Below are 24,489 nucleotides of genomic sequence, written 5' to 3' on the forward strand. Positions count from 1 at the left end.
AATGAGAAAGGCATCTACTATATCCATATAACTCTGAATTAAAGCTGTGGCCACCTCATCCCCTAAAATTTTATTTCTTTTACCCGCCTTACTCTGTCGCGTCCAGCTAGGCATGCCAAGCTTCCTTCGAATGCACTTCTCTACTCTAGAAAGGCACTGACGGCAAGCTTATATTTCCTCAATGCAGAAGGCCCTGCGTTCCCATCACATATTTAACACGCTAGCCGAAAAAGCAGGTATTTTGGCTACAAAGGGTAATGAAGAAATTTATGTGACGCCAACGCCAGCCGATGTCCAAAATATGCTTCCTGCGTTGAAACCAAATTTATGCAGTGGCCCCAACGGCAAAGCTACACCACCAGTTACCTCAAATCAGAAGCACACAGTACTTTTCAGTCTTTGCGTGATATGCTCGAATTGAGTAGAAGAAAAATTTCTTAATTCTTTTTTCTGCTATGGAAGCGTCTTTTAGTGTCAGTCAAACCTCATTCCCAGGCATCACTTGTCATCGGCCCGATACTGTTACCGTGTTGGAAATCCGTGGTTCTACGGTGGCCCATTGTTGCCAATGCGTGACCAATAATGACGATGCGATTGGAGAACACGTCCATTAATGGCACGGTTATGCCCTGTATTTCCCAACACTGTCCCACACCGGTGAACAACGTTCAACGATGACCAGCCAGAAATAATGGCAGCCCGACATCGCGTACAACCTGGCAAATGCTGGCGGATATTGGCCGGAACAGTTGCGATGGCTAGCGAGAGTGGCATCCATAATTGTATACATAGGTCAAGGTTGTCATCCCAACCTTTATGGCCTGTGTAGATTAGACATATCTTGGTATAAGTTGGTCAGTATTGCTTTAGTAGTTGCGATGGCTTCCCAACCATGTATACACATTGGGCTTGGCTGCTCAATATTGCTCCACCGGTTTTGGATGGGTAGCCAGTGTAGCACACATCTTGCGATTCGTCGGTCAATATTGTCTCACCTACAACGATCGCTTGTAAGAAATGTATAAATCCTTGCTTATGTAGCACCCCTGCCCCAGCCGGTAAGTCGAAAATCCTTCTTACGTAGCCTTCTATTTCCGAGGAATGCCTTGTCTATGTTTTGTAGCTAGCTGGCCCGCTCTTTGTATTAATTTCAAGTGTAATAGATAGCATATGAGCCTACACGCTTTGTCGTCCCTTCCTTTTGTTTCCTCGAGCAAGAACCCTTCCACGGTTAGCGAGCGGGAATGCTGCATCCGCGGAGTGGGAGTGCGGGGGTTCGGAAGGCTGGTCCCCCATATTTCCACACCATCTACCGCTCCTGGCATGCCGATATCGCGCCGTTAGCATGTATAGAACCATCAGAAAATTGAGAATAGAGAATCTAAAGCAATTCCCTGTGAAGCTTCCTCTCCGGTATCATGCAAAAACAGGAGTCGCAAGAAAAGAAGTATAAAGACATCAAGGCAGCCAAGTGCCGCAGAGGCACTAAAGAAATAAAAATTGTAGCCACATGCTGATCATAAACAGCCACTTCTAATAGTATGCTCTGGTTAACGGGGGACGCTTCGAATGACATGGCAATTTTGATCACAATTTTTCATTTCTTAGTTTATGTTCTTGATTATTTTCTAATTTCAAGTTTGAAGCGAGTCATTCTTCTGACGGTCCCTGCGTATTGAAGACTCAGCGCTTTGCGTACGACGGAGTGTCATCATCTAATATATCACCATGAAGATGAGAGCTGAGAGCTTCCGCTTATTGTCATGCTGTATTTCTCTGACCGAACTAAAAGCAAAGGACAAGATGAACGAAGCCGCATAATAAATAAACTTTAGGAATAAATTTCTCAGCTTTCACAATTTTTGTGATTTCGATCGCTCATTCTTCGGCATTTCCTAAAGAATTACAGTAGAGCGGCTATTATTTTGTGCGTAGGAACCTTCAGACGCTGAACAGTGGAATAAAATACTTGATTTTTATATTTGAATTGCAAAAAATTTGTGCAAGTCATTTGTTTTTGAAGAAACCTCTATACGTGAATGTCTATGCAAGAGAAACGTTTACTTTAGTGAGTGCTATTCATGTAAAAAAGCTGATATCTTTAATTCACTGTGGAAGGCTTGTCAACTTCCTGGCAGAACACACGAGAGCACTCTATACTCACGTACTTATCTATTCGGTTCAGGCATCACTTTACGCGGGTGTTATATCTTATTACTCAATAACTATGGCAGCTAGCTTAACAATAAATTCTCTTTTGAAAACAACATAAAAAGTTGTGCATCTTTGCTATATTAGGTAACATTTCATTTAAAAAATGAACTCGTTTTGATCTCTTCACACCATCAAAAACGCGTGCATTCTTAGGAGCAGAGCGCGTACTCAACAGTTAATACCGCGTCAAAAACACGTGCATTAAATTTTCATTAAGCTGCCTCGAGTAAACGGCGAGCAACAAACATTTTCAAAAAGGCGGCAAAGTAAGGTCTTAAAACACTAGCCACCTCTTCTCATGCAGAACTATTCAAGGATCTGATGGCAGAGAGAGGGTAGGTAAATGGTTTTCTTGATAACGCGAAGTTAACAAGGACGGATGGGGCAGCCTCAGGGTGCTTGCCAACGTTTCCACAAGACGACTTGCCTTCGTCTTGGCAAAGCGTTCTCTAATTAGGGCTTTGCTCGAAGGAGGAAACTTCGGTGAGAAGGAAGGATATATGAAGCAGCAAGTGTGTTAGGATGAGGAGCGCTAATTTAAAATTCATATCCAGGAATAGAGGCAGGTAAAGAGAATTCGACTATTTGCCTGAAAAACTGTAATAAGGAATAGAGCACCTTAAGAGAAAATATTGTGGCTGTGGGGATCGAGGAGATGTAGCGATACTGGACATGGAAGGCTGTGTCCATGCACGGGCAGCTGCGAGTTGTCTCAAGGTATCACTGGATAAGTTGACCTGGAAATCCTAAGAGTTAGCATTTGAGCATCACGGCAAATCTTAAAAGGTGGAAGCGAATAAAAAAAAGAGAAGAGGTGCGGAGAACGATGGAAAGGCAGGGAGGAGGAGAATAGAGTGCAAAAGCCAAGGGTTGTTCAGAAATGTTGAAGAGGGTGAAGATCACAATGTGAAAGGAGGTAAGAATAAACAATGAATAAGTAAGAAGAGAGAGGGCACGGTACATTGAGAGAAACGGTGAAGAGGTGATAGGAAGTACTGAAAAAACAGACGAAATTTCTTTTTGTTACTTTTGCTCTCGCCATTTACCACACCTGCTTAAAGAATTACGTCAGTGCAAGAATATACCAGAGAGATCCTAAGTTTCTCCTGGAGATGTTTATTGCGGCTGGTTGTAAGTTTAGTTTTGTATTAGGAATTTTTCTCTGCATTTTTTTTGTCAATTGCAGATTTGAAGACAGACTGGGAATACAGTTTAGGGGCATTCAAGTTCTGACCGTGTTCCATAAATCTTCCAACACTGCCTTTTAACGCGATAGCATTTGAAGCCTCCGTTGTCCAGAAAAATCAGTGACGGCGTTGTCCGCTCCGGCGTTTTCAGGGAAAAATCACGAGAATGACACTGGCAGGTGATGCCCAAAGAGCGACCTGGGAGTCGGATGGGCCACCTTGGTTACGAAAACTGGAACCGTCATCGCAACCCGACTACCGTAAAATTCCTACTGTTGAAGATGGCAGTAAAATAATGATGGCTCGCTCGGGAAGAGCAAATTAGGCCTCACAAGGCCCACCGCTGAGAGCACCTGCCATCGGAGGGAAGCGGCACATCGCTTAACCGTTGCACCATTGCCAGGAGGGGTATGAGGACTGCCAGGGACGTATGATTGTAAATTAGAAGATTACCCTCTACGTATATGGGAATTGACCCAATAAGCTATCGTGTCATATTTTGAAGGCTAAGCTGAAGTGGGCGCTCCAATTTTAAACTTCCTGTCCTGTGTCAGCACGGTGGCCATTCAGTCACGCGCTCACTTATAGTCCGGTTTGTCTGATATAGTGTGTCTTATATAAGGATCATTGAAGCATGCAGATAACATTCCAAGGAACGCCGTTCAAGCTCGTCTTTATATCGAAGATGAAGTCTCATGCCGCCCTTCTAACAGTAGTGTCGCTTTGAAAATGCTTGCATGTCTTGCGTTAAGGATAAGAGCATGACCTTATTCTCGGCGGAGGTTTTTTGTCGAGCCTAGCGTGTACTAGCCTATATATTAGATTTATATTGAGTCTATGTTACGCTTGGTGAATTATTTCCTTAGACGGCCATCACAATAGGGCGACATTTCCACCGAATCTTCTTTACGTAAGGATGGGAGTTCGATTATTTTGTCTTCAGTGCAGGGGCCGCTCACGGCTAACTTTTATTATTTAAGAATACTGTAGGCCTTTGCACAGGCCCAAACAGGGCCTGTCGTATTTAAGGAACATCGCTCTTTTTTAGACAAGTTATATGTTAGGCCAACAAAAATTCTGACGGTAGAGAAAACCAGTTTTAAGAGAATTAATAACAGAGTTCTATTAATTATGGTGTCACTTGTGGATATGTTTCAAATAGCCGTTGTCATAGGTGCAGCTTATTCTAAATTTGGCTGCCTGGCCGGAAAATATGCTTTCCGCTGAGATTCTTCGTCGCCGGCTAGTGAAATCTAAGTATTCCGGTCCGTATGTAGGATTCCTGAAGATAATGGTTTTTTACACTGGTTATTTCCTAAACACATCCTAGTGTCAAGAAAATTTACTTGCGTCCTCGAGTAGTGGAAGGTGAATTGATTACTGGATTCGAACGAATTAAGTTGTGAGACGAAAACATTTAGGGTCTGGACCCGTGTTCCAAACTCATGAAATTGTTGTCTATAGGGGCAGCTACACGAGCGGTATTTAATTCAGAAGTTTAGACTATATTAACTCTGTGAAAATGTTTCCGCATGTAGGGGCTAGGGATTACCCACACTTCTTCCAAATACCTGAAGGTAAAAGAATCAAAACAAAAAACTTGTGTGTGAGCACTAGCTCAAGTAGCGAGACATGAACTTTATTTTCATGCTGGTGTGGATTTTGAGTTAGAGCTTTCGCAAGCGCTTCGATTCCTTCGTAATGAAAGATTTGAATACAAAGCGGCGTTATTCCGTGCAACCAGTACGCTATCCTTTCTGATAATGGCTGCGTCATTAAGTGCGTCTGTTACTCGTAGAAGCTGCAGCGTGTCCTGTACAAAGGAAGGAAAGTGGATTGAAATGTCTGTAAGGTAGCGGTTCAGAAAAAAAAAATTCGCGGATTTGCTAGGTTCAATTACTGCATAACACTTTGCGCCAAAAAAGGAAACAGTTCGCTTGTTGGCCTTTCCATTGCTTCAATATTAGCTGCTCCGTATGGAGGACGCATAGCTCCTTTATGGAATGAGTATATGGAACGAAGAAACGTCTGCACAAATACTTACATAATTCACAGCAAAGTTTACGAAGAGCTAAGCCCCTGAGAAAACAAGTTTTCAGCAGGCATAGCCGCAATACTTCAGTAGCATTTAGCCCCACCCTGTTTTTATTCTGGGTTATAGTTCACCGAGTGTCCCCATGAAGAAAAGGTAAAAAAAGTCAATGAAATCTTGCCATTTTTTCGCTGATGCTCTGAAGCCAACCGTTGATGGTAACAAAAAGAAGCTCCCTGGTGTTTTTGTTTGTTAGGTGTGTATTATATTCTTTTTGTACCTACACTTGTATCACAGGAAATGGTAACTATTGCCGAGGGCGCTTTATTTCTCCTGCTCATTGATTAATTATTAAAATATAACACTCCCGCTTCAATGTTTTTCTCTAGAAGTAGATTAAGCTCAGACGAGAGGGAAGCTTGCGTCTGTGGCGATGCCGCAGTGGTTGTTCAAGTCGCGAGACATGAGGAAGTAACCGTTCAGACCCCAGGATGGACCATAGCTGGAAAAAAAGAGATCGGAACGTTTTGTGCAACGACACCTTGCGTGTTCATAAAGGTTATCAAAGTCATTGGATTAATTAAAATAGTTTCACACTACAATTCGAAGCGACTGCTACGAAGTATTTCTAGTTTAGGCCGACCTAATTCAGAGTAATTAACAAATAGAAAACGCCGCTAATTAAGGCAATCTTAGGCGAGCGGCGCATGCACGTACTTTAAAATTGCTTAGTGGTTTATTTTTACTCCTTTACAGTAAACGTAACAGAGGTTGCGTGTTTCAATGTGTGAAATGACTTATTTTAAGGCGCCCCAGCCCCGGTTTTGAGTGGGGCGCTTGACTTCGCCGCATTTTGCCTTTCGTAGCTAACGCGGCTATTTAAAATTGAGATGAGTATCTTTCTCACAAAAGTTTTATTTTAGACTTGAACAAGTGTCCATTTTCGAGATCATCTCAATTTCACGCTCTGCTGACTGCGTACAACGCAGGCTACGGCATCCTTGTTCCTGATTCGAGTGTCGGTGCAAACAGACAATTCGTTTTGAAAACGACCTAGCTTTCGGCACTGCTATTGGCTGGCGCCTTCAACTCTTCGTGGTTCGTCCGAAGCTAGGTGCAAATCAGGCCAGTCCACAAAGGTGGTGGCCGCCAGACGAACGTCGCTGTTAAAAGTTCTTCACTTATTCATCAGAAGTTCGTTTCATTTGTTAGGCGCCTATAACCTGGCCGCACAATGTGGCCTTTCATAAAGGTGGCGCAGAGAAGCACCGTTAAGGTATACTGACTACGCTAATCCTCATTTTTTTGACGATGTGTAACTTCGTCAACTGGGCACGTAAACTGGTTGACAACCTCACCTTTACGTCCTACTTATGCCGTGCTGTTCAGTACACCTGCTTAACACACTTGTTGCGCCAAAGTCATCCTATCACGTTTCTTCGATGGAAACTTCCACTGTAGCATAGTTTTTGTATTTCGGTTAGTTCAAATTCGGACAATTTGTTGTACATTTTACTACTTCTATTGCAGATACGTTCCTGGTGCCTGGGATTTACCAGAAAAAAGCCTTCTACTTTTCTGCTGCTTTCTTTTGGAGCTCATTTTTAAGTACGTTCATAACTTATTCAAAATCTGATCCTATGAGAAATTTGGGTGCAAGAAGTGTGTGCGCTAGCACAACAATTGCAATAGCCTGGGAGCGCGTAACACAAAGAGAAGCACATCAGCAGTCAGTCGCGGAAGCGGCTTTTTCTGATTCCAACAATGCAATGGGCAGCTGCGTTCAGTGCGACGATGTAGATAGGAAAGAGGCCGCGACTACTTTCGCTTATACTTGTGCAGTTAAGTTTCGCTCTACGGACAGCGCAAATGCGGATAGAGGTATACAAGCCATGAGCTGTCAGTTCAGTGAATAGAAATTTAATGAATGTCTTAGTACTGCACGCTTGAGTCACACTTTTTATAATTTATTGATTTTTATCATATGATTACTTAAAGAATGGGCTTTCAACTCAATTTAAAAACAGAACCGATAAGCTTGTTTCATTATAATTTTGCGATATTAGGACTGAATCAATGATGAACAGTTAAACAAAGAGTTATGGTGCCTGCTAGTTGAGTGTGTTTGTGTGTTTTTCATCCTAGCCGAGAAAGTTGGTTGAAGCTATTCATGATGTGGCCACCACTTCCTAACAAAAATGCGCCGCTGCGATGGCTGCAATTTCCATGGGGTAGAATGAAGAAAGGGTGAGGTAAATAGATATAGGCAGAAAAGACACAGGAGTTCAAAAATTACGATCTGAGACGTTGTAAAGGAACGGGAAGAGCTCTCGTCCTGCTCCGTCACTGTGTCAGGGTTCATATTTTTTAAACTCCTCGGTATTTCTTGATTATGCAGCGACACGTACAGCTACAAGTGCTTCTAAAATTTGGGCAGCTTTGAAAGCCGCAGGCAGCGAAGTCACATGAAGAATTTTTGCGAATTTATTTTTAGCCTTAAAACGAGCCTTACAGAGGCTTTACCTGTTTTTCACGAGCCAGTATTTCCTGCCAGCCTGGACACCGTAGCCAACCACTAGAACAGCGTGGTCCAAAATCTGGCTACTGCACATAGGTTCGTAGTACACTTCTGCGAGTTAAGCAGAAAGTAACTGTAAATGGCAAAACAGCTACAGATCAGACGCCAGAAGCAAAGGCTTAAAGTTCCTCACTCACAATACACCGACTCGAGAGTCATTGATAAGAAAACACCTCAAATCACCCCACTAAATTTCAAACAGGAGGAACCACAGTTTTAATTTTCCTGAAATTACCTGCCTAGTCAACTACATTAAGTGCTTGTTTTCTCCCCAGTAAATCTTAATAGAATCAGTTACGGTAGAAGATGTGAATGTTTATCGGGATGTGTTATTGAGACAAATCAATAATTTTTGTTGCACTACGCTTGCAAACCACCCACTGTAGAATTAATTTGCTGCTCCCTGTTCTTGCTTACATTTGCCTTTCACTTGTCTTGCCGTATTGCTCTTTTGCCCTGTCTTTTTTTTTCATGTAATTTTATTTTATGTCTCGTACCTTTATTGTTGTACCCGCTACCTTGTAAAATTTGGCGCTGCGGAGTTTATAGTAACTGCAGGGTGTTAATAATTACCCTGCAATGATGTCTGAAAATTTGACACTGAGTGGTGGGTCAAATCCACCTACGCACATAAGCTATGCGGAAATGGGACAGAAAGTAAGATGACAATTGCCACTGAAATATATTATTCACCTTTTTAGCCTTTGCGGCTACCGGGACTCTTCATATTTCGAACACAGAGTCTGTCATTATTCTAGACTACTCCGTTCATGAGGACTCTAGAGCGCGCGCGTTCCGAGATATTTGAAGCGGCGGTGGCGGTCGACATGCATCTCTCTCCTAGTGTGACGCACCTGTTGTGTAATGATTTTCGGAAATTCCAAAAACCGACGGTGAGAGAGAAACAGTAATACGCTTTACGGGTTGCTCGACACAGTAACGTCGGAAGGAGTTCGCGCCCACCGTCACCGCCTTTCGTGCGCAATTGCGTGGTTCCAGCTGAACATTTGGCCATGAATATCTCGGAACACAGGCGTGCTAGAATTCCACAAAATGGAATTACGTCGAAACACGACTAGCTGCTAGCTTCCAACATAAACAGGCCCTCTTACTGCAGGCACTAAAAGTTCAAGAATGATTTTTTTTTTTAGTAGAGTTGAAATCTGGGTCAGCTGGTACATGTTCAGGAAAAAAAACCGTCAAAAGAAGGAACAGAGCGAAAAGACGAGGCACGCACTCGACGACCAGTTTTCGTGTGTGTGCCTCGTCTCCTTGCTTTGTTCCGTCTTTTGAGTGTTTTTTTTTTCCTGGGCAATTTTATTTAATTAGGTGCATCACGGTAACAATAATAACCTCACCTTATGTCATCGTGGTCGCATTATTATATACGGAGGTGGATTTAAATGCAAAAATGAGTGCCTAGCGGTACAAATTTATAAAGCTTGATTTTGAACGTCCTGTATCAATAAGTGTAACTGTAAATCTCGATCTTTTGTTTGTAGTGATTAGAACGTGCCCCGCATTATTTAAGCTGCTGTGAGAGCAAAAAAAAACTTTTTCATTGGGGTTGCAATTGGTGCTGCTAGCTTAAGTTTAGAGGATCAACATACTCCGTGACTAGCATTCTTTAATGAAGTGCCACCTGCATGTTCTTTATCCTCTAATGAACGTTCTGTGTACAATCAACACCACTTGCGTAGTGGGAACGTAGAAGATTGCGATGCGACCGCCTCCTGGTGTATCTTCCTGCTAGAAACTGCATTTTCGTTTAACGAGTGTGCAGCAGGACACCTGAGAGTGAGTAGAGAGAGAAGACAGGAGAGAACGACGCAGCGAACCGCAGCGTGTCCTAAGCGGCTGCTCCAACGAACACCGACAGAGGATAAGTGGGGAGAAGGAGAAAAACCAAGCGCGAGAAATATTTTGTTTCTATCGCATTTTTGTAGTCTGTCAAAGCAATACAAGCGTAGTTAGCGACTTAAAAGTTCCCTCTTAGTTGATTGAACAGTTAAACCCACCACGGCGGCTCATCAGTCTTGGCGTTTAGCTGCTCATACAAAACTCGATGTATCAAATCCTGGCCGCCTTCACCCTACTTTGATGGATGCAAATTACAAAGCGGCCATGTACTTTGCGATGCCAGCGCAGGTTAAACAAACCCGCGTGGTCGCAATTAATCCAGACTTCCCCACTGCTGCATTCCTTTTGACCCATTATTTATTTCCAGATGTTAAACCTTTTTTTTACAATTACGTAATAAATATAGATTGCCTGAAATATTTCGGTTGTTTTTACGCGGGCTTTGTCTTCTTTGTAAGGGTAGATTGTGGGAAAGACCGTAACGATGTTTTTTTTTTGTTTCTGAGACTGTGGAGAGAGAACTACCGAGAGAAACCCTTAATGCATTTTCAACTGACAAGTCCATGTACTCTGGTTGCTTTGTTCTACTTAAGGAAGACTGTTACGGATACGCTGACGTCGTTCTCAATATGACAAAAACTTTTCTACTGGCAATGAACATTCCTAATTAAGTGTATGTCTACCTAGAATAAAGGGAGCATAATGTTTCCTAGGAGGAGGAGGAAGAGGAGGAGGAAAAGTGGGAGGTTAACCGGTAGAAAAGGAGTAGCCTATATACTATTGCAACTCCTTTTCCCGTCAAAACGTTCCTGTAGCCAGCAATTGACCGCCAGTGTCGTGGCCGCTTACCCGCAGTGGGTATGTGCCAGCATTGTCTGAGGTCAACCATACCAACCGAGATAAAACCAGTTTGTTACACTGCACTGGGGAAAAGGGATGGGGGGCACAAAGGTGAGGAAGAAAAGGGAGTGATAAGAAGGCGAAAAGACTTCGGGAAAGTCACAGGCGGCCGTGCAGGCCTGACACTCATATAAACCGCAAAAGGGCCTGGCAGGCCCTCACCGCCAATCACCACTGCGGCCAGTGTCCAAAAATCTTGAACTCCATTAGCAACCGTGCACGAATGTATTCCAGCGCACTGCGTAGAAAATTCCTTTCAGAACTGTACGAAGGGCACTCACAAAAAATGCGAGATAAGTTATAAAGTCGCGCAGTTTACACATGCAGGCGTACAGGCACAAAGTTTTTGATTTGTCTTTTTCTTGCCTTGAGAAAGGTCTACTGAACAAGAAAACCTTGAAAATGATCCAAAACACAAATTATCGGTGTCAATTGTTATTCACAAGCAATTTTTTACAAGGAGTTTTGGCCTGGGTTGGCGCTAGCGCTGAAATCCACCTTGAGGTCAAGCTAGATCGGGCAAACTGGACCAACAAATTTTTATTACATCGCTGTCGATGGAGAGCAGTGATTGTTCACAGGATAGTTCGATGAGGCCGCAACATTAGGAGCTAATACATCTTGACGCGCATGAATACAGGTAGAAATGCTCAGTGGACCCTCATAAGGCATTCGGAATAATACTGAGTAATGATCCAGTACAGTGCTGCGTCTGAAACTTCCTAAAAAGCATCTTTTTACACCCTTAAAATTTTGTATTGGTACACTTTAAGGAAAATTAGCAGCACACATTATTTCAAACAAAGGAGAACCAAAATCTTTACCTCCATGGTAAAACTGGAAGCTAGGGTGGCTCGCAACGATAACAGCCGAAATGGGACCAACAGTAGCGACAGCCATCTTAAGGAAGTCCTCGGACCCCCTCGCAATGACCTTGTGTCCAGTGCAAGTCGCCCCGACGTACTCTCTTCTAAAAGAGCAGTATTGGTCCTGCGCCACAAATGGTTGCCATGAACAACGCACAAATTTCGGAGCACTTTTGCTGTTCAGAGCACGAGGCGCACAAAAGCACTGCCATCTTGCGTGGTAATTCACCCGACACAGCATTCAGTTATTGAGCAAGAGTTCAGGGTTTTAATCTTGGTCACTGTTGAGTGATTTAGGTGGTACTGAAATGAAGCAGCACATGTGTGTGGAAGTGTGCATGCACGTGAAGGAATCCCAGGTGGCAGAAATTATTTCGAAGCCATCCACTTCACTCCATCCTACCGTCTGCAGTGTTCCCTCATGGCGCGAATACACTAACCGACCAATAAATTGAAGTGTGGAGATGAAAAGAAACAGTTAGATTCGGAAGAATACCTTTTCATTGGAAGCTGACTTGTTTTCGAGCACATACAACGTCATTTAGTGCCCTAAATGTTCATATTGTGTGTGCTCATGCAATTGAAACCGAATGTGGACTCCGACTGCCTTTAACAGATTTTAATGCAAAGTCGTAACTTACGAGGGCCTCACATATGTCCCGAATACCCCCATGCAATTCATAGAACCCATTCATAACCATTGGCTCCCTTTGGCGAATTTAGTTTAAGAGTATAGTCTGTCTTTACTTGGTAAACTACACGTACAACTCCTTATCTCATAGCCGTTCACATCTTTTTGCACTGCGCATTTTTATTGCCTGTGAGGTGAGTACAATAGATACCGGAACTTACCATCCCCATGTATGGGTAGCTTTGTTCAGTGTCAATGCCTCCGTTGGCCTGAATGTACTTAAAAGCATTGGTCATTTTGCCTCCTCTGCAGCCACCGTTGCCAAAAGGGCCGGAGCAGTCAACCAGGTTTTGTTCGCTAAGCGAGACGAGGTATCCAGTCTTGAGAAAATTTTGGCCCTCTAGAGATCCAGTCTGCGTTGTGAAACAGACAAACTTGCAATTCAGATATTCAAAAGACTCGAACAGTTGGTCGCACATAATTAGTGTGCATGAAGCTCCCCTGGTGAAGTATATTGCACACAGTCTGCAAAATGCCGTCCTAAAAACGTTTCGAAAGGGCAACTTTCAATGCGAGGAGAACCATGATTTTAGCTAGAGCTTAACTACGCGTCTTTCGATTTGCACTACCGTGCAGTGATATCATGCCATGTTAGGTACACCAATGGTAAGGCAAGCATCTATTCAGTCGGGCCGAATTATTATCATCACCGTAGACTAAGATTTCTCGAAGCCTGGCCTACTAGCTTGCGCAGGCATTCGGTTGACTGAGTCTACCAGTATGAGTTGCTTATCAAGCTGAAACAAATGTATTCTTCGATAGACTGGTAACTAGGAAGTCTAGTGACCTCGTATTATATATATTATTCGCAATTAGAACCATCATGCCAGCATCATAAAATCCAGCATACAGCGCTACAACGTCTTCTAGAACATATTGGTAAGCACTGGAAAGCTTCTGGGGTGAAGACACGCAGCCTTTCAAGAGTCTAAGTGGGGCAGAGTCGTACCGTGACTAGTGAAAAATTACCGTGCTGAAGGCCCCAGCAGGACGAACATTGGGCCCTTGGCTTTTGACGGGAGTCACGGCCCCCTTTGCACGCCAGTCAACCATGAGAGGCAGGCTGCTTTCATTGAAGTTCGCCGGAGGCATGTAGGTGGACCCACCACTTTCTGTTCCATTTTCACGATAGCCATTCATCGTCTTAACGAACTCCTCCGGGAGCTGCGAAAAAAGGAACAGTTGTCTGTCGCCGCAGGCGCCTATTACACTTACAACCTTAATCGGTTTATTCCAAGCAACGGGTGTAGTCCTACTGAAAGCTTGAAAAGACATTCGGTTCGGCTGTCCACGGAGATGAGTGAGACAGTTAATGCTTCATTTCCTAGTCTCAAATGCCAATTTTCATTTTCGATGGCCTCTTTGTCGTGCTTCCTGGCGCTTTAATGGCATCGACACATGAAGAAACGGTCAAATCAAAAAGGCTAATGGCGACAGCTGTGCTGGTATAAACTAACGCACACACCATGACAATGTTATGTTTTTTTATTACGATGGCTGTATGCGATGGCTTAAGCCATGAGGGAAGGAGCAGATGCTTTTAAAATAAAAGGGCTTTTTATTATGTCCTGCTATCATTTATCAACCTGGCAATAGAGTTCCCAAAAACTTGTCCCCTGCAACCACGAAAAGAGGCCACTGCTGCAAATTTTTTTGCCCAAAATATTATGTATATTCGTGGTAGCGAAAGGGCAGGTAGATAGGAGTCATGACAGCAAACCATAGGCGGTGTTTTTCAGGCAGCAAGGACTCAGCGCAGGGGTCTTGGTTTATTTGTTGATGATGTTTATGCAATCAAAGAACTTAAAGTTTTAAAACAGTGTGAAAAAAGAGAAAGCAGACTCCGAAACATAAATGTTTACCCTTTTAATCCCAGGTGCAAAATATGTGGACAAAATGTTACGCGACTTTCTTATTCTTTCATCTGACGCAAAGCTCCCAACATTCACGTAAAATTCGCACCACATGTGCAGTGGTCACAGCCTTGTGCTTGTTTGAGTTTTCACGCGATGGCGCTAAAAGCAAGGGGGCGGTGCCTCTCGGTGTTTATATACTCTGCCTGCGGGTATGAATAAAGGTTTCTTGTTTGGGCTTTTCATGTTGGGGGCACGGTAATCGCTCGTCTCTTCACTTGGTAGAGCAGAACATGTTGTCAGAAGTAGGATCAGGCTAACGCGGCGGTTATAAATGCGGCAGGCGGTACGGACGCCGAGCACTCCAAGGTCAACGTCGTGCGTGTCGGTTCGCCCGGACTTCAGCGCCCTCCACCGTTTACCTTCACAAGCCCAGAGAGTGGCCAACATGGGTAAAGACGTACGAAGACTACGGCTTCGCCGCCGGCCTGAATACAGCCACTCACGAGGGGCAGGTGTGGATGCTTCTGTATTGTATGGGGCCTCAAGCACGCAGCGTCTTGTCGTCTTTTGGAGCTTCAACTCCGGAAACCCTCTCGTTTTGGGTTGTCAAGGGTAAGCTAGCCTCGCATTTGGTGCACCCCGTCAACGAGATTTACGAAAGCCGTCGGTTCCATCGCAGACAACAGCAGCAGGGTGAGTCTATCGATGATTTATTCGCGGCGCTTCGAAATCTCTTAAAACTTTGCTGATACAAGACCTGAAGTGGAAGACCGCCTTGTTTGGGACAACTTTGTCGTGGATTGCGGGATGAAAAGCTATCTGACCAGTTGTGCAGCTGCACGAAACTCACGGCGTAAGAAGCACTGTGTCAAGCACGTCTGCATGAGGACGCTGAAAAAGAGCGTCTCTCCCGCGCAAAGCCACGTGACAGGACAGATTTCGATAGTCTGAACGTGGACGTGGCGCCACGCAAAAAGATAACGACGGCATGCGCATCGACACGCAGTGGCAAGCCAGCGGTGCTAAATGGGTCAACTTGCGGTTATTGCAGCCGAGTATCAACCCGCAAAACGAATGCCCCGCACGCAAGGCTACGTGCCATTTCGGCAGAAAGCAGGGTTATTTTGCAGAAGTTTGCAAAGAAAAGCACAGAAAAAAGTTGTTGGGTTTTATCGAACATCACGCGCTCAGTACGCATCGGGCACTGTACACATACCTGCGCGTGAACGACCACCTTGCAAAGTTCAAAATGGAATCAGAAGCAGAGATAACGGTTGTTTCGCCTTCTTTCTCGGGATTGCCTCGTGTGTTGATGAATTAGAAGCCGAGGTATCTGCTCCCGGAAATTGTCGGTTGCGTGTGCTGGGAACCTTCCCTGCTACCCTGGAGTGGCGCAACAGAGTGACTGTACAGACATTGCATGTCGTCAAGAATAAAACTACCCACCGTCTTGGGCTACCGGCGATCGAAGACTTGGGTATCGTTCAGTTTTGGGACTCAATCGAGAGCGGTTCCTTCAACCCAAGTCATTATCTTTCGTGTACTAGGGGATGTGCAAGAGGAATACCACGTCCGCCTGTGTCCGCATGCTCGCCCCTTTTCACTGAGCGTCCCAATGCGAATGCCCCTCCCTCTGCTCGAGAGCGTGAAGAAAGAACTGGACAACATGGAAACCCAAAGGTCATCCGGAAAGTGGACACGCCAACCGCATGGTGTTCGGGCCTTGTCATTGTGCCGAAGCCATCGGGGAGGGGGGGGGGGGGGAGGGTACGGGCTCTGTGTCGACCTGGCAGAGCTTAGCAAGGTTATCCAGCGGGAGCGCTACGTATTGCCAACAGTGGAAAATATCTTAGGCCAACTTGGTGGGGCACAAGTCTTTTCCAAGCCCGACGCAAGGTTCAGCTTCCATCAAATCAAATTAAGTCGTGAGAGTGAAGAACTGACAACGTTTATCACTCCCTTTGGCCGCTACTGTTACAGGCGTCTTCCCTTCAACCTCGCGACTGCGCCTAAATACTTCCAGCGCTACATGCCAAGACTGCTATAAGGCACTTACAGAGTCCTCAATATGATCTACGATATACTAGTCTTCGATAGGGACCAGCGTGAGTACGAGTGACACCTAGCTGACGTTTTGGCTAGCCTAAATCAAGCTGGGGTAACTCTCAATGAAAAGAAGTGTCAGTTCCGAGTGTCTTCTGTCAAGTTCGTAGGAGTCGTCGTAGATGCGCAAGGCATTTCGCCGGGCCCAGATAAGGTCAAGATCTCTCGGCGCCAGTAAATGTCAGTGGAGTTCGCCGGTTGCATGGAATGCTCAACCATGTGGCGCGTTTCATTCCAAACCTGCGTGATGTCACGCCACCCATTCGTTCTCTATCCAACAAGAACAGCACCTGGATTTGTGGTCACAGCCAAGAGGAATCTCTCACTCGCATCAAGTCGTTTCTCAGCTCAGAAACGTGTATGGCAAAGTACGACCCGCATTACCAGACTGTAGCATCAGCTGTAGTATCAAGCTCTCACGGTCTGGGGGCCGTCTTGTTCCAAGATTAGCCTTCGGGACTTTGACGTGCTGTCGCCTACGCTTCTTGATCCCTCTCTTCTGCAGAGGGACGCCACAGTAAGACGTAAAAGGAGTCTCTGGCAGTCACGTGGGCCGTAGCTAGGCTTGACCACTATCTTTGCGGTCTAAGCTTTGAGGTCGAGACGGGTCATGTTCCTCTCGTATCCCTCCTTGCAAGCAAGGATCTTGAAATCTTGCCACCTTGAGTACAGCGAATGCGGATCAAGCTTATGCGCTATCAGTACACTGTCAATTATACACCGGGGAAACTCATAGCTACGGCCGACACTCTATCACGAGCACCCTGTTACTCGCCAGCCTCGAAAGCCGTTAACAGCCTGGAAACCTTCATCGGCGAGGTCCTGAAGGATCTACCTCATAGGGTGGCAAGTCGGCTAGATGATGTTCGCCGACAGCAAGCTACAGATGGGGAATGTTCCTCGGTCATGACTTACTCTGAGAGACGCTGGCCTCCCTTGAACAGAGTACCAACCCACATAGCACCGTACTGGAAAGAAAGAGACAGACTGAGTGTGTACGAGGGTCTGCTTTTGTTAGATCGCCGTATCGTCATTCCGTCTGCTCAACGCCAAGACATTCTCGCGCTGCTGCACGTATGGCATCAAGAGGTACACCGCTGTCAAGAACGCGGCCGAGAGTGCGTTTGGGGGCCAAATTGCAACCTGCATATTGTACACCTTGTGGCCCAGTGTCCCAAGTGTGTCGAGATTCGAGTCGTACGTCCAGAGCCATTGATGCCAACTCCCACACCGGAGAGGCCATGTCAACACCTCGGTATCGACCTGTTCCAGTTTAAAGGATGTGACTATGTTTTGATTGTCGATTACTGCTCCAGATTATCTGTAGTGGTCACACTGGAGACTACAACTGCAACGGCGCTTATTGCTGCTATTAAGAGTTGCTTTGCTCGCTTCGGGATTCCCGACATCGTGCGGACAGACAACGGACCTCAGTTCGTTTCTAACGATTTCACCGAGTGCACCCGACCTTACGAATTCCGTCATGAGACAAGCAGCCCTCGATATCCCCAGAGCAACGAAGAGGCCGAGCGTATGGTGCAGACAGTGAAGGACCTGCTTGAGAAAAGCTCTGATCCGTACCTGGCCCTTCTCACTTACCGAGACACACCTGGTGTTTCGGGCGTATCACCAGCACAATTCCTGATGGTACGAAAACTGCAAATACGCCTTCCGGGGCTGCCAGAACGACTTTTGCTAGCATTGCCAAGTCACGAGAAGTTCAGTGCACAGGATTCTGCAATAAGGTGCAACAGGGAATGAACTACAACCACCGTCACAGTGTAAGTGCTCTGAGTCCTCTGAGAAAACGGGACGACGTATGGGTCAAGGACATTGGTTGCAGTGGTCTGGTTCTTAGCACTGCTCAGCGACCTCGGTCGTACGTGGTTGAGACTCCTGGCAGCATTCTGCAGAGAAATCGTCGCCATGTGGTGCGTTTCTCAACTGCCCAGAACATCTCAGTGCAGGCAGCAGCCTCGCCATTAAAACCTGAAAAGTCGCAACAAAGTTCTTGCTCGTTGCCGGTGGGACCTTTGCGCGTACCTTCTGCGCCTGAGATCCAGGGGTTGCCAGTGGAAGAGAGTCCGCCTGAACACCAAGAACAGGTTCGAACGCGACGCGGTCGTGCAGTGAGACCACCGCGTAGGTTGAACTTGTAACAATCTCAGGAGGGAAGATATAATGGTCGCTGCCTTGTGCTTGTTTGAGTTGTCACGCGATGGCGCTGGGAGCAAGGGGGCGGTGCCCGTCATTGTGTATATATTCTGCCTTCCGGCATGAATAAAGGTTTCTTGTTTGGGCTTCCCATGCTGGGGGCACAGCAGTCACTCGTCTCTTCACTCGATAGAGCTAAACAACAAGGACGTTTTATAAAGCCTTTGTACGTAGTAGCGGTTTATGCGCCGACAGCAGAAGGGGGCCTTAAAACTGAGGGCTATAGAGGCGGTATCGCACGTGGAGGTCCCTGCCTTTTTTAGTGATTGCTTTCCTAATCGGTAGTTCTTTCTTTAATTCTTCTATTATTGTAACAAGAGCAATAGCGGCCTTTCCTTCTATCCAAATTTTGCTGCGATATCTGCAGCGAATGTTTTTAGAATTATTGTCAATGTGCTCTCTTGACTTGCCGAAAGCATTATGAGGTTGTCAGTGTATCTGAGGTTTTCACGTGCTTCTCTTGCAAAAACTTCGAAGAAAATTCATAAATTCAGCTTTTTAAGTTCAAACTACAGATCATCCCTGGTCTCGTACGGGTGGACAATTCTACCGAAGAAAAAATGAGGCAAGTTGGACCTCCGCCCTTACTGTGTGCAACAGAGCACCGAATATTTCCGATACGATAAGGTACAATGTTGTGAACCGCATTTCAGTGAAATTTCCTCTAGACAATGTTAACCGTAGCATAACGCCAAGAAGAAATCGGCAAACAAGGTTGCGTTGCAACATATGCGGTGTGCAACCTTTGTATTAAAAGAAATGGCCACCAGATTGCTTTCACTACTTTCACAAAGTGCAGCCGGATAAGTGCAACGTAGTTAAACCGAGTACACATCAAAAAGCATGAATTTAGTCTGGGTGGCTTATGGCGTTGGCTTCTTGGGCCATCGCATGTCTGGCTGCGATATTACACTGAGCTTAAGCTCTGATCGAGGTTCAGCTAATCTTTCTCCCAGTAATGAGCTGTTTGCAGTAAGGTTTTCCATTCTCAGATATCTTTATTGTGCACGCAATGAGGACGAAGAAAGCAGGACGGGGTCCAACTTGCGACTTTTTCATTATCAAAAATCACCTCATACAAACTTTCACTTTTTGGGTATATAAGTCGTCTGCTTTTTATGAATAAACTAGCTGCAATTTGTGCCTAATCTTGAATTCGTTGTCGATATTATGCTGTATTTGCGTGTGCAAAAAAAAATAGAACACTGATCTCTTCGCACTGCTGGTAAAAGGTGATGAATACAACTATGTACGAGACTCTGCATCTTACACAAAGATAAGCGATCTTGTTTCAGATTTCCATTTTTTACTCTTACTCATTTTCGCTATTATACTACCGCTCTCTATTATCATCGAGCTTTGCGCTTGCAAATGACACACCTCCCTCAGATATCCTATCTTTGTGCTAGCTGAGCATTCACCAAATCGTTTAGCAAATCATTTAGAAGACGGCGTTGCGGGGTGCCTAAATAAATATATACTACATTTGCAAAAGGAAGCATTTATTTTGTCGAAAAAAATATGGACGAATACTATACTCCCTTATGCAAAATTTTAGCGCAGCTATGTAGTTGACTTAGCCACTGTGGGCTCATTGCTTGGCTTCAAGGGGACGGTGGCAGGTGTGGTGGTAATAATAGTTCCATATTAGTATAAGATAATGAAGACGACAATGTAGAATAGACTGCGTGGGAGATTGCGTATATTACTTCGATAAGGTTATTAGTAGAACAAGACTACGATGTTGAATGCACAGCGTGCTAAATTGCATGTATTTGCGCGACAGAAGTATTGGTAGATGACGACGACGTGCAATGCACCGCACGAAAGTGTGGTGCAATTAAACACCAGGTGTGATGGGTAGCGGCGATAGCCTAGTGCTCCGAAACAACTCTGTACACTCGTTACTATGCTTTGCTTCGCAGTCGCAACGCCTGGCGACGATATTAGTTTGCTAATCGTAAAAGCTTAATAACACGATGATGTTTAATAGAAGGTGCTTGAGAATGAGTATATTGTTGGACAGCTGTATTAGAACAAGCAGAAGTGCATTTTCATTTTTGATTCGATTGACATGGATTTATTTTTGAGCATTAATAAAAAGACATATGGCCATATGCCGTAAACAGCAAAGCTGAGAGCAGCCACATATTTGTAACTTCACTGACCCCTCCACCCAGTAGGCGGCACTGGACACCAGGCCGAGATAAGCAACACATACGCACATACAGATGACACAAGTGCAAAGATAATTTGTTTAAAAATATATACGTAACACGGAACGATACTGCATCAGGTTGCAAGAAAAAAGGCGGTCACCGTCTGGAAGACCTTGACATAACGAGCGGTAGCTGTTGGGCTTACTAAATCAAGAAATGGAAGATGAACGCGCCGCTCGTGTCGAGAAACGGAATGTAATACCCTTTTAAACGGGCTGGATTGCCACCATGGTCAGCTAAGCGTTCACGCACACTGCCTAGCGGAATGATCGCCGCCTAGCCGCATCTATCAGAGAAATTACGATGCACGTCTAGCCATTGTCGAGTGGCAACCTCTAAAGATTCGTCCCAAACGTAATTTGCTTCGTTTGGTCGTTCTAGGGGAGGGGGGGGTCTGGAATTCGGCTTGAGGTGAGATATGGTAACGATTCAATTAGTAATTGCATCTATACAATGTATACCTATTATTTAATTGTGGGTTTATTCCTATACCACAACCCATAGGGGTTTTTTTGCCTGCCAAATTCGGTATACATCTGTTCCCGGGTGGGCGCCCACTGTTGTCGGTGTATATATAGCCGAACGAATGTATACATGTATAGCGGTCCCGTAACTGGATAGTTTTTCTACACGTTTTAGAATATTTTTTGGTGAGAGGGGGAAGGATTGAGACGGCAGAAACAAGTTTAATGGCCGCCATTTGAATTCGAGAAACCAAAACTATGCCGCAATTTGTCCCCTAACGTCATGGTCACACAGTTATACCTCTATCCACCATTTTGGACCATGACGTCTTGATTAGCACGCGGCAGGTGGTTGTTTCTACAATGCTATTGTGGACGGCGCTACAAGTGTCAATGCGAGATGCGCTGTTTTCTATAGTTGCAGCCACAGATGGCGCTTTGATCTCAGGGTGGTAGGAGACGTAACGAAATCTCGAAACATGATGAGTACTTGCTGCCACAGATGGCGATATGATCAAGGGTGGTAGCAGACCCCACGAAATCTCGAAACGTGATGAGTAAGAGCTGACACTGTTAAAAGGAGGACCTAAAGTAAATGATCGTGTTCATTCTGCAAACTCGCTTATCAAATATTTTTAGATAGTAGGCACAAGTTTTGTATTGTGAGGTGACATTTATTTAAAACCTCTGAGAAGCTAGATCGCATCATCTGAAGCCGATGTTTTGTGAGATCTCGGGATTGCCAAAGGTAATGAGCCTCACTGAGCGTAAACAAGGACCCTTCTGCAAGTTTGACAATGGTCTCAAAGCGTGTGTGTCCTCAGTATTTGCTTTTAAATGTTTTTAGGAGCTTAGCATCATGCTTGGCAAGTTTAACTATTCAGATCTCGTTTACAACACGCATGAGTTAAAATGACACATACGCTTTGCCATCGTTAACGGGGCGTTTTTGCAATAAATATAACTGATACATTACCTGCTTAGTGCTGTTTTTTTTACTGCATTGCACTTCCGCATTAGCGCATCGAGCAAGTCAATGCAGTTTTAAAAGTTTTGGTGGACGTGGAGTAAAAACATCCACTTCCTTACAATGCCCAAAATCTTCCATTGGTTTGTGCACCGGACAGCCGGAGTGCTGGTCACATAACTTAATTTCGGTAAATGTACTACTTGAGCATCAACTGCGGGAGAGATGTCAGTCACAAAGTCATATCAGTGTCTGTCATAACAGAGATCGAATGCTACGAATATGGGGCTCTATTAAACAAATTTAGTTTTAAAACTTTTAATAATAATGGAGTAGATTGGTTGGAGTCATGCAAAGTTTTGAAATAGCGTACAAATCATAATGTATAGTTTCTATATATCTAATGCAGAAAACGGTTTATGCAACACGTCGTTTAAGCTTTCAATGCCACGTTATTTTCTTTTTCACGTTTCTCTGGACGCAGACTGGCAGATTAGTTTTTTTATGAATTTCATTGTTAGAATTTAAGAGTGCCTTTCTAAACGGTTCAGCTATTATGTAGTGTAAGGACTGGTTTCTGCGGAAAATTTCTATAGTGCGTCTAAGCGCCGAACAATCTGGGCTTGAACTTATCTGCAAGCAGAGACACAATGATTAAAAGCCCTTCAAGCACGATGGCTTTAAAATATATTGCCGTGGAAAGTGCGAGAGTGAGAATGTACGAATAAAGTCTTCACACGCGTTGGCGATGCATGAAAGCTATTATCATGCGGTCTGCAGGGATTCATGCCGCCGTATATCGAAACGAACGCTGCACTTCATAAAATAATAAATAATTGGTTTAAGATATGAAACGACCGTCTCCACATCTTTGTCATGGCCTCACTAATTGCATATTCTGAACTGAGAATTTACATATCAGCAGCAGGAACCATTCCGCTTGCTTTCTGAAACTTCCTGCAGCTATTGGCGAAAGGGCTCTTTTCCTTTTCGCTGCGAATATAACAGACATTCCTACTTTGAACGTGCCGCTGAATGCTAAAATTTTTAAAAATCCTGTGTTTCAAACGACAGCTTTTAAAGCTACTTCGCCATCGCTAACTTATGTTTATGCTAGTGAGAGAGCTTAACTATTTAGTTTGCTTCAGCTTTATCGCGCTGCTTGATTGGGCAGAAATCAGTTAGTCTTTAGCATCACTTGACCTCCAGTCGCCAGTTGCGTCGAGATAGCTGAAATCAAAATTGAGCCGAGTTTGCTGCCGCTGACCAAGACACTAAACATGAGGGTATGATGAAAAAGAAGTATGATACACTAAGATAAAGGCAAAAACGTGCAGAAGACATTAGAAAAGCAGTTCGTCCTGAAGCTGGCACAAATATGCATCTCTTGCAAGCTTACAAACAAAAAGCCGCCACCGTCGGGAAGACGCTGAAGTAACGAGCGTTAGGTGTTTGGTTTACTAGATGAAGAAAGCGACGAAGAACGTGCCGCTGGTCTCGAGAAACGAAATGTAATAACCTCTGAAGCGTAGTGGATTTCCACCATGCTCGGCTACGCCTGAACGCACGCCGCCTAGTGGAATTATCGCCGCCTGGCGCCATCTGTAAGAGAAATTGCGATGCACATCTACCTATTGTTGAATGGCACCCACTCAAAATATGTCCCAAACGGAATTTGCTTCGTTTGGGGGGTCAAGATAGCCTAGAATTCGGCTTGCGGTGCGAAATGGTAACGCTTAAATTGGTAATTGCATATATACAATGCTTACCTTTTATTTATTTGTGGTTTTATTTCTACACCACAACCTATAGGGTTTTATTTGACAACCAAATTCGGTATACAACTGTCCCCGGATGGGTGCCCGTTGTTGGAGTATATACAGCGGAACGAATGTATACATGTTTAGTGGTCCCGTGACGGGACAGTTTGCCTACCCGTTTCAGGATATTTTAGGTGAGGGGGAAGAAAGAGATGAGCGGGCACAACCAATTGTGATGGCCTCCATCTTGGATTTGAGAAACTGAAACTATACCGCCATTTCGTCTCCTGATGTCATTCTCACATAGTTCCACCTCTATCCCCCATATTGGACCATGACGTCATCATCGGCCCACGGCAGGTGGTTGTTTCTACAATGCTATTGTAGCTGGTGCTAGAAGTCTCACTGCGAGATGCGCTGTTTTCTAGTTGCAGCCAACGATGGCGGTTTGATCTAAGGGTGGTAGGGGACATACCCAAATCTCGAAACGTGCTGTGTAGCTGCTGCCAGAAATGGCGCTGTGGTCAAGGGTGGTAGCAGACCCCACGAAATCTCGAAACATGATGAGTAAGAGCTAA

At 44.7% G+C, this 24,489-nt stretch overlaps 1 protein-coding gene across 1 annotated transcript; it reads right to left on the reverse strand.

The window, feature by feature from the left end:
* Positions 1 to 5,835: 5,835 nt before the first annotated feature.
* On the reverse strand, positions 5,836 to 13,468 carry LOC144097788 (procathepsin L-like). Its single transcript, XM_077630420.1, has 5 exons — positions 13,298 to 13,468; positions 12,490 to 12,681; positions 11,596 to 11,761; positions 7,957 to 8,062; positions 5,836 to 5,935 (listed from the first exon to the last, which is right to left on the reverse strand). The coding sequence occupies exons 1-5, from the start codon at positions 13,466 to 13,468 to the stop codon at positions 5,836 to 5,838; spliced, it is 735 nt and encodes a 244-aa protein (XP_077486546.1).
* Positions 13,469 to 24,489: the final 11,021 nt, after the last annotated feature.

The sequence above is a fragment of the Amblyomma americanum genome, chromosome 7, assembly GCF_052857255.1.
Source record: "Amblyomma americanum isolate KBUSLIRL-KWMA chromosome 7, ASM5285725v1, whole genome shotgun sequence".
Taxonomy (NCBI): domain Eukaryota; kingdom Metazoa; phylum Arthropoda; class Arachnida; order Ixodida; family Ixodidae; genus Amblyomma; species Amblyomma americanum.